Source organism: Accipiter gentilis, chromosome 1 (assembly GCF_929443795.1).
Source record: "Accipiter gentilis chromosome 1, bAccGen1.1, whole genome shotgun sequence".
NCBI lineage: Eukaryota > Metazoa > Chordata > Aves > Accipitriformes > Accipitridae > Astur > Astur gentilis.
Window position 1 is genome coordinate 24,035,413 of NC_064880.1, and position 12,693 is coordinate 24,048,105.

At 40.9% G+C, this 12,693-nt stretch overlaps 1 protein-coding gene across 1 annotated transcript; it reads left to right on the plus strand.

The window, feature by feature from the left end:
• The first annotated feature begins 2,333 nt into the window (after positions 1-2,333).
• On the plus strand, positions 2,334-8,549 carry C1H2orf69 (chromosome 1 C2orf69 homolog). Its single transcript, XM_049808589.1, has 2 exons — positions 2,334-2,705; positions 4,046-8,549. The coding sequence occupies exons 1-2, from the start codon at positions 2,379-2,381 to the stop codon at positions 4,883-4,885; spliced, it is 1,167 nt and encodes a 388-aa protein (XP_049664546.1). The 5' UTR covers positions 2,334-2,378; the 3' UTR covers positions 4,886-8,549.
• Positions 8,550-12,693: the final 4,144 nt, after the last annotated feature.

The window sequence follows — 12,693 nt, forward strand, 5'->3', positions numbered from 1 at the left end:
AAAGCTAGGACTCTTAGCCTAGAGAAAGTTCAGGGAGTGTTATCAATATGTAGGAACACCTGATGAGATGAGTAAAGTCAACAGAGCCAGACTCTTCTCAGTGGTGTCCGGTGACAGGACACGAAGCAATGGGCACAAGCTGAAATACAGGAAATTGTTTAACCATCAAGAAAGCACCTTCTTCCTGTTAAGATGATCAAACACTAGAACAAGTTATTCAAAAGCCCAGCTAGACATGGTCCTGAGCAACCTGCTCTAGCTGACCCTGTTTTGAGCAGGTGGGTTGGTCTATATCTCCAGAGGCATCTTCCAGCCTCTGCCACTCCATGGTTCTAAACTGCTCCTGGGAGCACAGGCAAGAATTCCCAGAGGAATTACAGTTCCAAAAATACACTTTGGAACTGACCACTAGCTCTACTGTAAAGGTATTAGAAATACTACCTATGTTAATCAGCTGCTAAACAACAGAAAGCATTGCTGAAATTAACCTCTAATATCGGGCTTCCAAAACATGAAAGTGATTATAGTCAGACAGCTGTTCTGATACAGATTTTTCAAACCACACTGCACAGCACCATCTTCTGGTGACCAGAAGTTGGATTGGTTTGGGTTTTTTTTTCAGGTTTTTAGAAGAAGGCTCTAACCATAGCAAAGATAATTTTCATACAAGAAATAGTAATGTTAAGTTTAAAAATAACCAATCTAAACTAAACAACATCTATAAAACACAGAAGTCACCAAAATTTTTTTATTAACCCATTATCCCTAGAAACACAAAAGTGAAAAAATTATGCTTTAAAATGTCTTACCCTCTTCAAAAGGACCAGGCATCAACTTTGTTCTGATTTCTACAAATAAAGAAAAATACATATTGCTCACGTAATAAACAATGGAATCTCAAAAGTATATATCACAACACAATATTCTTCTGAGCTCGTATGCGGACAAGGTGCAGATCTGCTTTCTGGAAAAGCCTTTCAATGAGCTTTAGAATATGGGAAGTAAGAACTTTTGAGCTTGCTCTGGCATGAGCCCAAAGACATACCCGTGAAAAATACAAGTGTGCCAAGTAGACCACGAACACATCATTGCTCAAACTTAATCTCCATGAGCAGGCTGCACAAAGACATGCAGGCTAGAATTTATACTTAGAAAATAAGCCACTCTGAGGTACTCTAGTTATTACTAGTTTGCTACACTGACAAATAACCTTAATATCACCATACTTCCTTTTCATTTGTCAAATTTTCCAACAAGAAACCAGTCGATAGTCTGATGCAAGTTACTTGACGATGCAGTCACTGTTCAATTAACTCTGCTTCCTTGCACAACTGACTCAAAACCTAAGAGTCAGACCTTGTAGCTGCTAGTTTCCCAGGTTTGCATACATGCATTTTTAAGTAGACTACGCAAACAGAACAAAGGAATGAATACCTGAAATAGGAAAATTCTAGACAAACCCACAAGGAAAGCTTAGGAACAAAGGACAGGCTCTACTTCCTTGCTTCCTCAGCCACGTAAAATGCAGTTTCTCACAATGGTATACATGAAAGCTTTTCTTCCAATGTAGCAGCACTAGTATAACCAAAGTAACGTTAAGTATGTCTAAGCTGCTTTATTTTTTTTTTTTTTTAAATACAACCAACACCTTTAGGACATAAAAGAATCCACGTACCTCTTTGTTTTGAAATTAACTGCTCCATGTGGAGCACAAGATACCCCATAGCGCTGTACTTGCGCTACAGCAACACACTCTGGGGTTTTACTGCGCTGCAGGAGGCCTTCTGCAAATTCAGAGGCACCTACCGGCCTAGCTTTCCTCAGGATTTACCGGCCCGGCACTATTTTCAAGGCAAGGCAGCACAGGCAGAACACCAGCTGGGCACCGCCACCTCAACTGGGTTTCAGCAAGGGCAGGGTGAGGCCGAGGCGCCAGCAGCTGCGCGGGCTCACCTGGAGCACCGCGCGGCCTGAGGAGAGCGGAGCCTGCGGCCGCCCAGACACGAGCCGGGGCCGGGGGGAGCGCCCCGCCCCCTCAGGGGCCGAGGGGCACCCCGAGGACGGGCGCCGCCGGCCACGCGACGGGCGCCTAACTGCTGCGCGCTTCCCGCCACGCTCACTTTTAAAGGCTTTGGTGACGTCATCGCCGGAGCAGGCAGCCGCTAGACGCGCGTGGCCCCGCCCCCGGCGCTCGGCCGCGGCCTCGCGGCGCGCACGTGCGACGCCCCCTGCCGGGTCTCTCGAGGGGGCCGCGGGCGGCGCCGATAGGCGGAGGTCTGGGGAAGGGGGGGGGCGGTGGCGGCGGCGGCGCGCAGGCGCGGTGCGTGGCCGGCCGGCCGGGCGGGAGGCAGCCGCCGGGTCGCGGGGCCAGCGCCCCCATGAGCAAGCGGTGCCCGCCGGCCGCCGCCTCGCTGCTGCGGGGGCTCGTCGGCCCCGCTGCCCTCTGCCTGGGCAGGAGCATGAGCCTCTGCGGGGCGCCGGCCGCCTGCGCCGCGGGGCCTGCGGGCGGCAGCGGCAGCGGCAGCGGCAGCGGCGCGGGCTTCTCCTCAGCGCGGCTGAGCCCGCCGTGGCTGCGGCTGCCTGAGGTGCCGGGCGCGGAGCCGCACCGGGCCAACGAGCTGCTGCTGCTGCTGCCGCCGCCGCCGGCCCCGCGCGGCCCAGCCCCGCCGCAGCATCACGTTGTCTACTTCCCGGGGGACGTGCAGGTACGGCGGGGCGGGCTGCGGGCGGCCGAGGGCGGTAAGCAATGGCGGGTGGGAGCGGCCCGGGCGGGCGGGAGCGGGGAAGCGGCGCCGGAGGGAGCCGCTGACCGGACGGGGGGCGAGGGGGGGGCGGCCGCGGCGGAAGCGGGGGCTCCTGGGGGGAGCATCTCTGGCGCGCCTTCTGCCCGTTACTGTCGGGGCATATGTAGCGGGAATGGGCCCTCCCTGAAACCTGACAAGGAGCAGCAGTGGGGGGCAGGGGGGTAGTCTTCTTCTGTAGCATTGCCTGAGATTGACGTTTCTGGCGGTGACGGAAATATCTGAAATGGTATGATAAGAACGTCAGCGGAGAGAAGACGAAGAAATCCTAAGATGGCAAGTTGTCCTTGTCAGGCTTAGCACCACGGCTCTGTGCAGGTGTACAAACATCCCAGACACCCTCCTGGGGGTGTTTCACCCTTTCTCAGCGTGTCCTGAAGAAGGCACACGTTGTCTCTGAGTTGACAAGAAATTGAAAAGAGACTCTGGAGTGCTGTCCCTAAGCGTGTGGTCAACCTCTGTAACATTACATACTCTGGTACTCTGGGTAGTTAGTTAATCTCAAAATTCATTACTTCTCAAAAGCAGGGGTCGTGAGTGTCTGTCTGTCCTAGGGACAAGGCTTTCCTTTTCTGCAAGGTAAAGATGCAGAACTTTGTGGATTTTCACTATAAGGTTTGGGATGGCTTAAGAAAACCTTTCTGATTACCATTCCTGGGTATGGCTTTATTATTTCTCAATAAAATAAACTAATTGGTATTCTCTGCCATTACGAATTCAGAGGTGAGGATTGTTCATGACTTGGGGGTTAATTTTATTCCATCTGTGCCCCATGTGGATGTGAACAAGGGGAATGAAGTCTCGCTATAGCTAAGTGAGAGGGATTTTTTTCCCCCCTGTTTTAAGTCTGTTGTTGATTTGTAATAAGATAAGCAGTATTTCTGCAGATAGAGATAATATAAAGTTATGTATTCTGTGTCATATTAAGTTGAATAATACTTTAATCTTCTCTTGGAGTAAAGTCAACAAAAATACAAATACTTCCATGTGCTTATTTTTATTGTATTAATTTTGGGGGTATTAAAAATGTGTGGTAAAAATATTAAAGTAGAATAAGTAAATCCAAGTATGCCAGATTGTTTAATGTGTTTCTTGTTCTAGAAGCCTAGCAAGCAAGCGCCTCTCTAATGCATGCTTCTCTGTTAGTTACAGTCCTTTGTTACGAATATAAGTACACTAGACAGAGCTGAAGTCTTTTCACAATGTAGTAATGCGCCTTTTCTATTTTTTTTTTAATTTTTCAGAACTATCATGACATCATGTCTTGCCACCCAGAAAACTTTCAGTGGGAGCACTGGAGTTTTGAAAATGTTGCTACCATACTTGCTCGCCGGTTCCCTAATAGCTTTATTTGGGTTGTAAAGTGTTCTCGAATGCACCTGCACAAATTCAGTTGCTATGACAACTTTGTGGCAAGCAACATGTTTGGAGCACCAGAGCACAGCACTGACTTTGGAGCTTTCAAGCATCTCCATGCATTGCTAGTTAATGCATTCAGATTCTCTCAGAATATTCTGCTGTCCCAGAAAAGTGTGCATGGTGTCAGCAAGGATGCAAAAATAGCTGCTTGTAAATCACAGCCACAGTCTGTTCCTACAACAAATGGCTGCTCATCCACAGAAAGAGAGAGAGATTGTGAATGCTCTAATAATTCTGCTGTGAACTTCATTATACCGTCTGCTGTAGGTGCAGTGTCATTTACTTTGATTGGCTTCAGTAAAGGTTGTGTGGTTTTGAACCAGCTGCTTTATGAGCTGAAGGAAGCTAAAAAAGACAAGAATACAGATGCCTTCTTAAAAAACATAAAAGCAATTTACTGGTTGGATGGTGGTCACTCGGGAGGAAGCAATACTTGGGTTACTTACCCTGAAGTGCTGAAAGAACTTGCAGAGACAGGAATTGAAGTTCATGCTCATGTTACACCATACCAAGTGTTTGACACAATGAGGTCATGGATTGGGAGAGAGCATGAGAAATTTGTACAGATACTTGAAGAATTTGGTGTGGAAATAAATGATCAACTACATTTTGCTGATGACGTTCCCTCCTTAGATAACCATTTCAGAGTTCATGAAGTATTTTGAGACTGTATGTATCTGAATAGTATATTCATTATAAAAAATACTTCTAACACTGTAAATGTTGTCATCTAGGTTTGAGACTTTGAGCAGATGCTTTCTGAAGAGAATACTAAATCAGTCCTGTGTTACTAATAGATACTATATATAAATTTCAGTAGCTTAAAAAGGAAGATTGGGACCCCATAACTACAACAGATGTTGTCGTTTGATTCCTAGAAAAAAGTGTTATGAAGAACCATCCTATACATGGTTTTTTGTTAAATGTGAACATTTATTCTCAAACTGTTGGCAAAATTTTTAGTCCTGGATGTCTAATGTCATATATTGCTGTTAATGGGACTTTAAAGCACTTGAGAGTTTCAGATGTCTAGATACTTCAATTTAGTAGCTTCCAGGGCTAAAAGCTTTGGTCTTTGTCAATAACAGATGTAAGGTTAGTTTTTTGGCTTAAGGAAAATGATGATTATTAGAACAATCTTAGTTATATATTTTGGTGAAAACTGTTTTAGTTAGTTAATTACATCTTCCAGTTTTATAACATTTCTCCTAATTGAAACAAAGTCACAAATATTTACCTTTGGAATAATAGTGCCAATCCATTTTTCTTCCTTACCTGTGCCTTGCCTTTTCTGTAGCTATAAAGTTTCATTAATTTGTTGTGTAGTATCTGCTAGTGAATAGCCATTTCACCTGGCAGCTTGAAAATTTTGACATGGCTATGTTAAGTGACCAAGAGTGTTGGTGAGGGTGTAGCTTATTGCCGTTTCAACATACCTTGCTATTGCTTTAACTAACTTCTGTAAGGACCAGTATTTTCAAGTCAAGAGGTGTCTTTATCCCTGCCTTGGACTGGTGAGGTTTTTCTTCCTAATTGCTGCATTGATGTTGATCTAAATCAAGCCATAAGTACATAACGTATTACAAGTTGCATAAAAAATTTTAGACTATGTTGACTGTAGCTGTTTCAAAATGCTTCAGTTTTAAAAACTATTATCTCCTTTAAATGTATTGCAGTAGTTGCTTCTAAAGCCACCCAAAAATCTATCTTCAGAGTCTAATTTTTCCTACAGACCCCTCCCCAATCAAATACAAAGCCGCACAAATCAGATACAAAAGATGTAATCTAGTTCAGGCTCTAAACCTGAATGTTTTTCAGAAAGAATTACTGAAAGATGGACAAATGAGGGTATTAGTGGAACTTTTCTACTGTTGTAAGTAACTTTCCATTTATCTACAAATAAATCTTAGAATCATTCTTAAAGACAACTGCAGCTATTAACAGTGAACCAGTAGCTTAAAATGGTCTTGGATTTCCTGGAAGTATAGGAATACAAAAGCAAGTTAGCAAAACGCTGTGAAGATTACAGAAACAAATGTGGCTCAGTTCTGAAAAAAGGCATTTTATTCAGCTTTGTTCCTATGTTTGATGGTTTAGCAATATCTTCCCCCCACTTCTTGCTTCCCATAACTCTTACACTGTGGAAGGAAAGTCCTGGGTCATCTTTCCTCTCTTGGCATCATTAAAACTTACAAGGTTCACTGGAGATAGCATTTTCACAAATCTTGCAGAGTTGGCGCACATAATAGTGATCACTGAAGAATAAGAAAAGTGTGTTGAAGTCTTAAAATGTTTTTAATACTTAGAATATTAAGAGTAGTAGAAAGGATTATGCATACAGTATGTACCTTACAATGTGAAAGTGAACTCTATTGCTTATAATAGACTGATGTACCTAGTTGACCAAAAGGGAAAATAATCTATTTTAATTGATGGAGAAAAGTGCAACTTGCAAACCAACTCTAATATTTTATAAAAGAATCTGAAATCTAGTTCCATCTGCTTTTTTTTTTTTGAAGCTTTCTTGGAGACTTTGTTCAATGCTATTTATTGATTACCTTCTTAATGGGCTTATAACAACTTGTTTATGTGTTCCAAGGAAGGCTATTTCCCTTTTTTTGGACCTTTTGATAACACTTGCAGCATATGTGAGGACTTTTTTCTGTAAAGGAAATATGGGTCATCTAACAAAGTGGTTTTAATAGAAAGCCTACAAATTGCTTGAAATATCTTTAATTATCCAGTTATAAAATAAAATTTTAAAAACCCAAAACCAACAAAAAACCGAAACCACACCACTGATCGTGCTCCCTCTCTGTGTCAGACTGACCAGGCTAATTTGGGTATGCTAAAACTTGCCCTATCTGGTAACAGTGCAGATCACAGACCAATTTCTAAGCAATTCTGTGCCAGCCAAAACAGCAGGAGTAGGTTGTTGCAAGCTTTTGGAAACAGCTATTAAAATATTGACATTGTCTTCAGAAGTTTCTGGATGGCTGTCCTATGAAAATAATATTAACCTGTTTGATGGAGGCTGCTTACAGTAACTGTTAAAATAGGCTCAAGTGTTGTTATATTAATTTGAAGAATAAGCACTTTGTTGTAAAACTAATCTTGTTGTGAGACCTCATGTTGTGGAGGGAAAACTGACTGGTTGTTTTTCATTCTCTAAACAGTTGTAGTACTCTGTTGGAATGTGCCTCTGTCATTCACTACAATGCATGCTAAAAATAAATTTTGCAAACAATGTAGAAAATAAACTATTTCTGATGGGTGAAACCACTTCCATGAGAATGTAAAACCATTAAACAAGGAATGTGCAGTTAAGTTATGTGGATTAAGCTTTATCAGGTGTTTGTGGAGACCTCATTTAAAAAAATGAGATTTCTTTGATACCTTTTCTTGAAGGAGGCTTTGTATTTGTGTAGTCAGCATCTGTAATTCTAAAACAGCTTACTGGCATCTTGCATACATGGGAAAGCTGGCATGAAGTACCCAAGGATCTAAACATTTCTATGTTAGGATGAAGTGGTCGTAATTTGTATATGCCTGTTTGACATTAACTGCAAAGGCAGTTTTTAATAAGCTTAGATGTAAATGACTGAAGTTAAGCGATTCTCGCACTTACAGTAGTTTATTTCAAGACACTTCTGTTTTTGAATGGAGTAAGCAACATAACAGTCCTCAGTACAACCTAGTGTGTAATAGCTGGTATTTTTTATATTGCATGCTTGTTCCTTGTACAACAGACAAGACATTCTTTAGATTTTGAGAAATGCTAAAATGTTTTAAGCTGTGCCTGTTAAATTCCTTTAAAACAAAGCTTGATTCTGTGAAATTGTCCAGATTCTGTATGACTTAAATGATTTTGTGTGCATCTTAAATACTAGAAACTTTGGTAACCTTCTTCCTATCTAGTATTAATTTAATTGCACCTCTGTAAATGCTGCTGCATAAATCAGTATTGGCCCCTAATTCTGAAAGGTGATTAAGGATCTAAGTTTTAACATGTTGATGAAAGGAGCAATCTTTTCTGTCCTCCCATTGATAACATCCTGCTGCATCCTTTATGTTAGCATAAGCACTTCATGGTGAGCTGTTCTCTTACTAAATTAGCATTATTGCTGATAGAGATAACAGGAGTGCCATGTATTTAAATAGTCATAGAAATTATTTTAAATAAGACTTCTAAGTCAGTTCAGGAGTTAGGATGTTAAAACTGTGGATATTCACAGATAAAAGTGATTGTGCATGATCATGTGCTCAAGTTTTCCCAACAGGTTCTTTTTGAGCTATTTGCAGAAAGAAAACGTCACCTGTTTTTTTCTTCCCTCTTATGGTACTTCTTACAATACTGTGTTTCCTAAGCTGATAGTTACTTCATCTCTGCAGATAAACAATATTTCTTGTCTCATACAGACTGGAAGTTGAAGCACTGAGGTTAAAGTATACCCATCCATTTACCTTGAATGCTTATTTTAAATTACATGGGGTCTTATCAGTTAATATGAGAAGGTAAAGCACAACAAAAATTTTTGAATGACTGTGCTCTGTTGTGAGCCATGTTTTTAGGTACATCACTGCCTAGCAGAATCCACAGACATGAATTGTGTGTCTGGTGTCCCTGTGCAACACAAAAGCAAAGGCAGATGTCTCAGACTGCAATCCACAAGAGACAGCCTTTCCAAATCACCTTTGGAGTTACTTCTTCACAATCTTTTTAATCTTATATTGAAATCTCATTTCATTTTTGTAAGGATGATAGATTAAAGGAAAAGAAGTTTACTTCTAATGCTCATAACCTGATGAAAATTTAGGCACATTTAACTATTGCTGATGGAGACCCTAAGACCATAGCTGGCTTTCTGTTGGTCTTACTGATCTCTTAACTCTGTTCAGATGCAAGGTGACTGTTTTTAACTTGAATAAAATAACATGAAGTCATTAAGTCGGTAATGCAAGATCATATAATACCTATGTGGCAGAGAGGCACTGCTTCTCCCAGTGCCAGACATACTGTTCCTGACTAAATTAATTCTATCAATATTAACAGCATAATTCACTCCTCCTGACAAAAAACACTTGCACAGGATTAGCTGCTCCACATCACTGTGGAAACCACGGAAAACTGATTCAGGCAGTCATTTTGCATGTAGTGTACGGTGAGTTATAAAGTAGTGATGGCTTTGTCGTGGTTTCCTGTCATTAGGGCTTCATTACATGTTTCCACGTGACCTAAGAAGTGCCGAATTCTACTTAAGCAAATTACCAGAAAAGCGTCTGGTAGAACAAAAGGTAAAAATAAATTCTTACCTGTTTTTTCATCGTGTGTATAAACATCTCATGTACTTGAAAAGGAGCAGAATGCCATTACTTCAAGATTCAGAATAAATTTTCCTTCTTTCAGTAAGCTTTCAGAGAGCACTTTCAGTCACAATTGATAGTTTCCTTTGTTAAACTTGGCACTTTAGAGCTGAATCGTTTCTAAAGAAAGCACTGCTGCAAGACAGGGAAAACAGTCAAGACATACTAGTGCTGAAGTGCAAAACAAGGCTCTTCACATCTCCCACACCAGAGTTCACCCTTTGAGCAATACTCCTAAGCCTGGGTGTCAGATAAAGCTATTGCATCCGTTTCAAGCCATCTGCATAGCTCTTCTTTCCCATTCCCCATCATGAGAAATACATTGATTTTGTGTGATGGAAGTTTTAGGCATTTCATGTACTGCTTGACAGCTGAAGTATAAATGTTTTCACAGCAAAAATTGTCCATTACTACGATCTGTGTTATTATTGCAAGCAATAGCTTCTGAGCATTTTTGTATGGACATAGCATTGCGTGCGGAGCTGCGCATTTTACATGGTTGAGCAGTTCTTTTAATGTTCAATCTGCTCTTAAAAATGTTGACTAGGAACAACAGATCTGAGCGATTGGAAAGGAAGTAATCTGCTCTTGTTGCTCTCAGGAATTGCCACTTAAAAGAGATCATTGCTCACAGGAATTACCACATACAGAGCTCAGAATCTATCCCCACTCCTAGAGTCTGACCCAAACCAAAATAGGAAATCTTAACATGCAACTTTACCACAAACTTAGATAACTGTCCAAAAAAAAATTTAATCTGTCCTTCTAGTAACACCGGAATCTTTGGTTATTGAATGATGCTAACTTATAGAGAGTCCTTTGTAAAAGTTACTATCTCAGAACATGTATCTTCAACACCTGTGTTGTCTGCATGGAAATATCTAACTGTCTCAGGTTTGGGAAGATAACATTTTGGCCAGAGGAAAAAAGAATCAAATCTGTACAGGAATTTTTTTGAAGCTGTGAAGTAACGCGTATTGGGATCACACCATGTGTAATGTAACCTCTACTATGGTAAAATCATCCTCATGTTAGTCAAGTTAGTAGTCCTGTTGTGGGACTAAGCATGAATGAGGCAAATAGTTTCATCCTACATATTTAAAAAGGATTGCAAATATATTTCTGATCCTTCATGATCAAGTCAAACCCTTTCACGTTAGGCATTTAACTTGACACTTGTATTAAGAACCTAGACTCTATGTAGTTCCTGGAGAGAAACATTTTAAGGTATATCAGATCTTCAGCACATACATGATAGGCAGATTTTTAATGACCTGTTTAATAGTTTGATGAGATAATATTTTGACATAATTTTTTCACTTGATTCTTTCCACAGCAACCACTTTAAGAAAAATGTACAAAACATTTATCTTCTGAAATTATTCGTTATCCTTTATATTTCATATGACAATGAATAAATCTTTCCAGGTGTTGATTTGCAATGAATTTTAAAAGCCTCAGTCACCAACTTTTTAGAGTAATTAAAATTTTAGGGTGCGCCAAGTTTAAACTGCTGATTTCAGATACTGTCTGTTTAAGTATCTTAACTCATCTTTCAGTCCTGGGCAGTCTGTATCACCTAACTCCTCTGTTGAATACTCTGTTTGAAGTGGCTGTTTTGAATGCTTAAGGTGGTCTTTATTTTTCTAATACCTGTTACCACAATTTCATCTGTTTTACTATGGCATGATCCCATTTTGCTTTAGGTCTCTAAAGGACAAACTACCACAAAATGTCAGTGGCTCTAATTCTTTATTTCAGTAATGGATTTTTAAGTGTGGCTACGTGTATTCTATCACTATGTTAGCTGGACGTTATTCCTTTTATGCTTTCACCATTCCTTCATGACTTTATTGCCTGTTTCACACCACGTAGCACAGGGGTTAGAAAGCACCAAGTTAATTTTTTTTAACATAGTAATTTCAAGATTTTTATCACTAGTCACATTACACTCAAATTAAGAAAATACATTTATAAACTGCTTTGTTTCTGCTTTTATGGCATTTCAGAACAACTGTTTTATATTAGTTAATTAGAAATTGAAGAAACTGATTCAAAGTGAAAAAAGGGTAGCACTGGCAGAACAATTATTGTGCTGCTCTTCCCACTGATCTACATAGAATAGTTTTTGTTGATCTTTCTTGAATATGCACTTACATCACATCTGGTGGAGTTTACTGACAGTCTTAGAGAAGTGAAAACCAAAGGGGTCATGGGGAGGGAACACCCCCCACACACTATCATTGCAGAGATTTCTCATGGGACACTGGAAGAGAAGCATGAGCAGGGCTGGGTTATCCACCAGCTGATCAGGGTGAGATAACCTCATTTGCTGACATATGAAAATAAAGGTTTCATTTTAAAGTTGGTAGGGTGAAGAAGAAATAGCTGCACTTGCTATAGCACTTGGCTCACATTTAATTCAGCATGACTCTCTTTTCCCAGCCCGATACACGTTTTCCAATCCAAACTTCATGCTAGCCTAAGCAAGTGAATTATTGCAGCTTTCCTGCTGGGCTACCTCAGCACTAATAACTGCAACCGAGGGATGCAAGGGTTTGATTTGGCCTAAGGTGTTTAAATTAACAGTTTAATAGCCCACACACAAAATAAAAAGGGGGATTGAAAAATATTCAAAATGGCATTCTTAATACTTGACAGATCTTGTTTATGCTTTTTTACATATATACTATGAAACAAGTATTGAAAATCTTAGTATCACCATTAGGTGGCACAGCAGTGAATGCATTTGACCCACAGGATTTTCCTCCTTTTACTTTCTCCTCTCCCCAAGAGCCCCAAACGGCTCCCATCTTCCCTCCGGAGCACAGCAGGCACTTCTCACAAGCTGAGACATAAGCAGATCACTCATACACTGAATGCTGCTCCATGAAGCTTTCCTTATTTATACTTGACTGTTGAGGGGGCCTTGAGAACACCAAGCTAGCACCTCTCTTTTGGGAATGGAGAATCAAGAAAGAAGTGGCAGAATGAGGGATCAGCACAGTACTTCTCTGTACCAGCATATTGAAAAACTGCCAGTGGTTAAAAGCAATAGCTGTGCAGGCACAATGCTGGAACACAGCTTTGTCTAACCCTGCAGGCTCTC

Excerpts from the sequence above, each read along its gene's own strand:
- C1H2orf69 (XM_049808589.1), top strand. The coding sequence starts at position 2,379 with ATGAGCAAGCGGTGCCCGCCGGCCGCCGCCTCGCTGCTGCGGGGGCTC. Across the intron at positions 2,706-4,045 it reads ACTTCCCGGGGGACGTGCAG|AACTATCATGACATCATGTC; the intron begins GTACGGCGGGGC and ends TTAATTTTTCAG.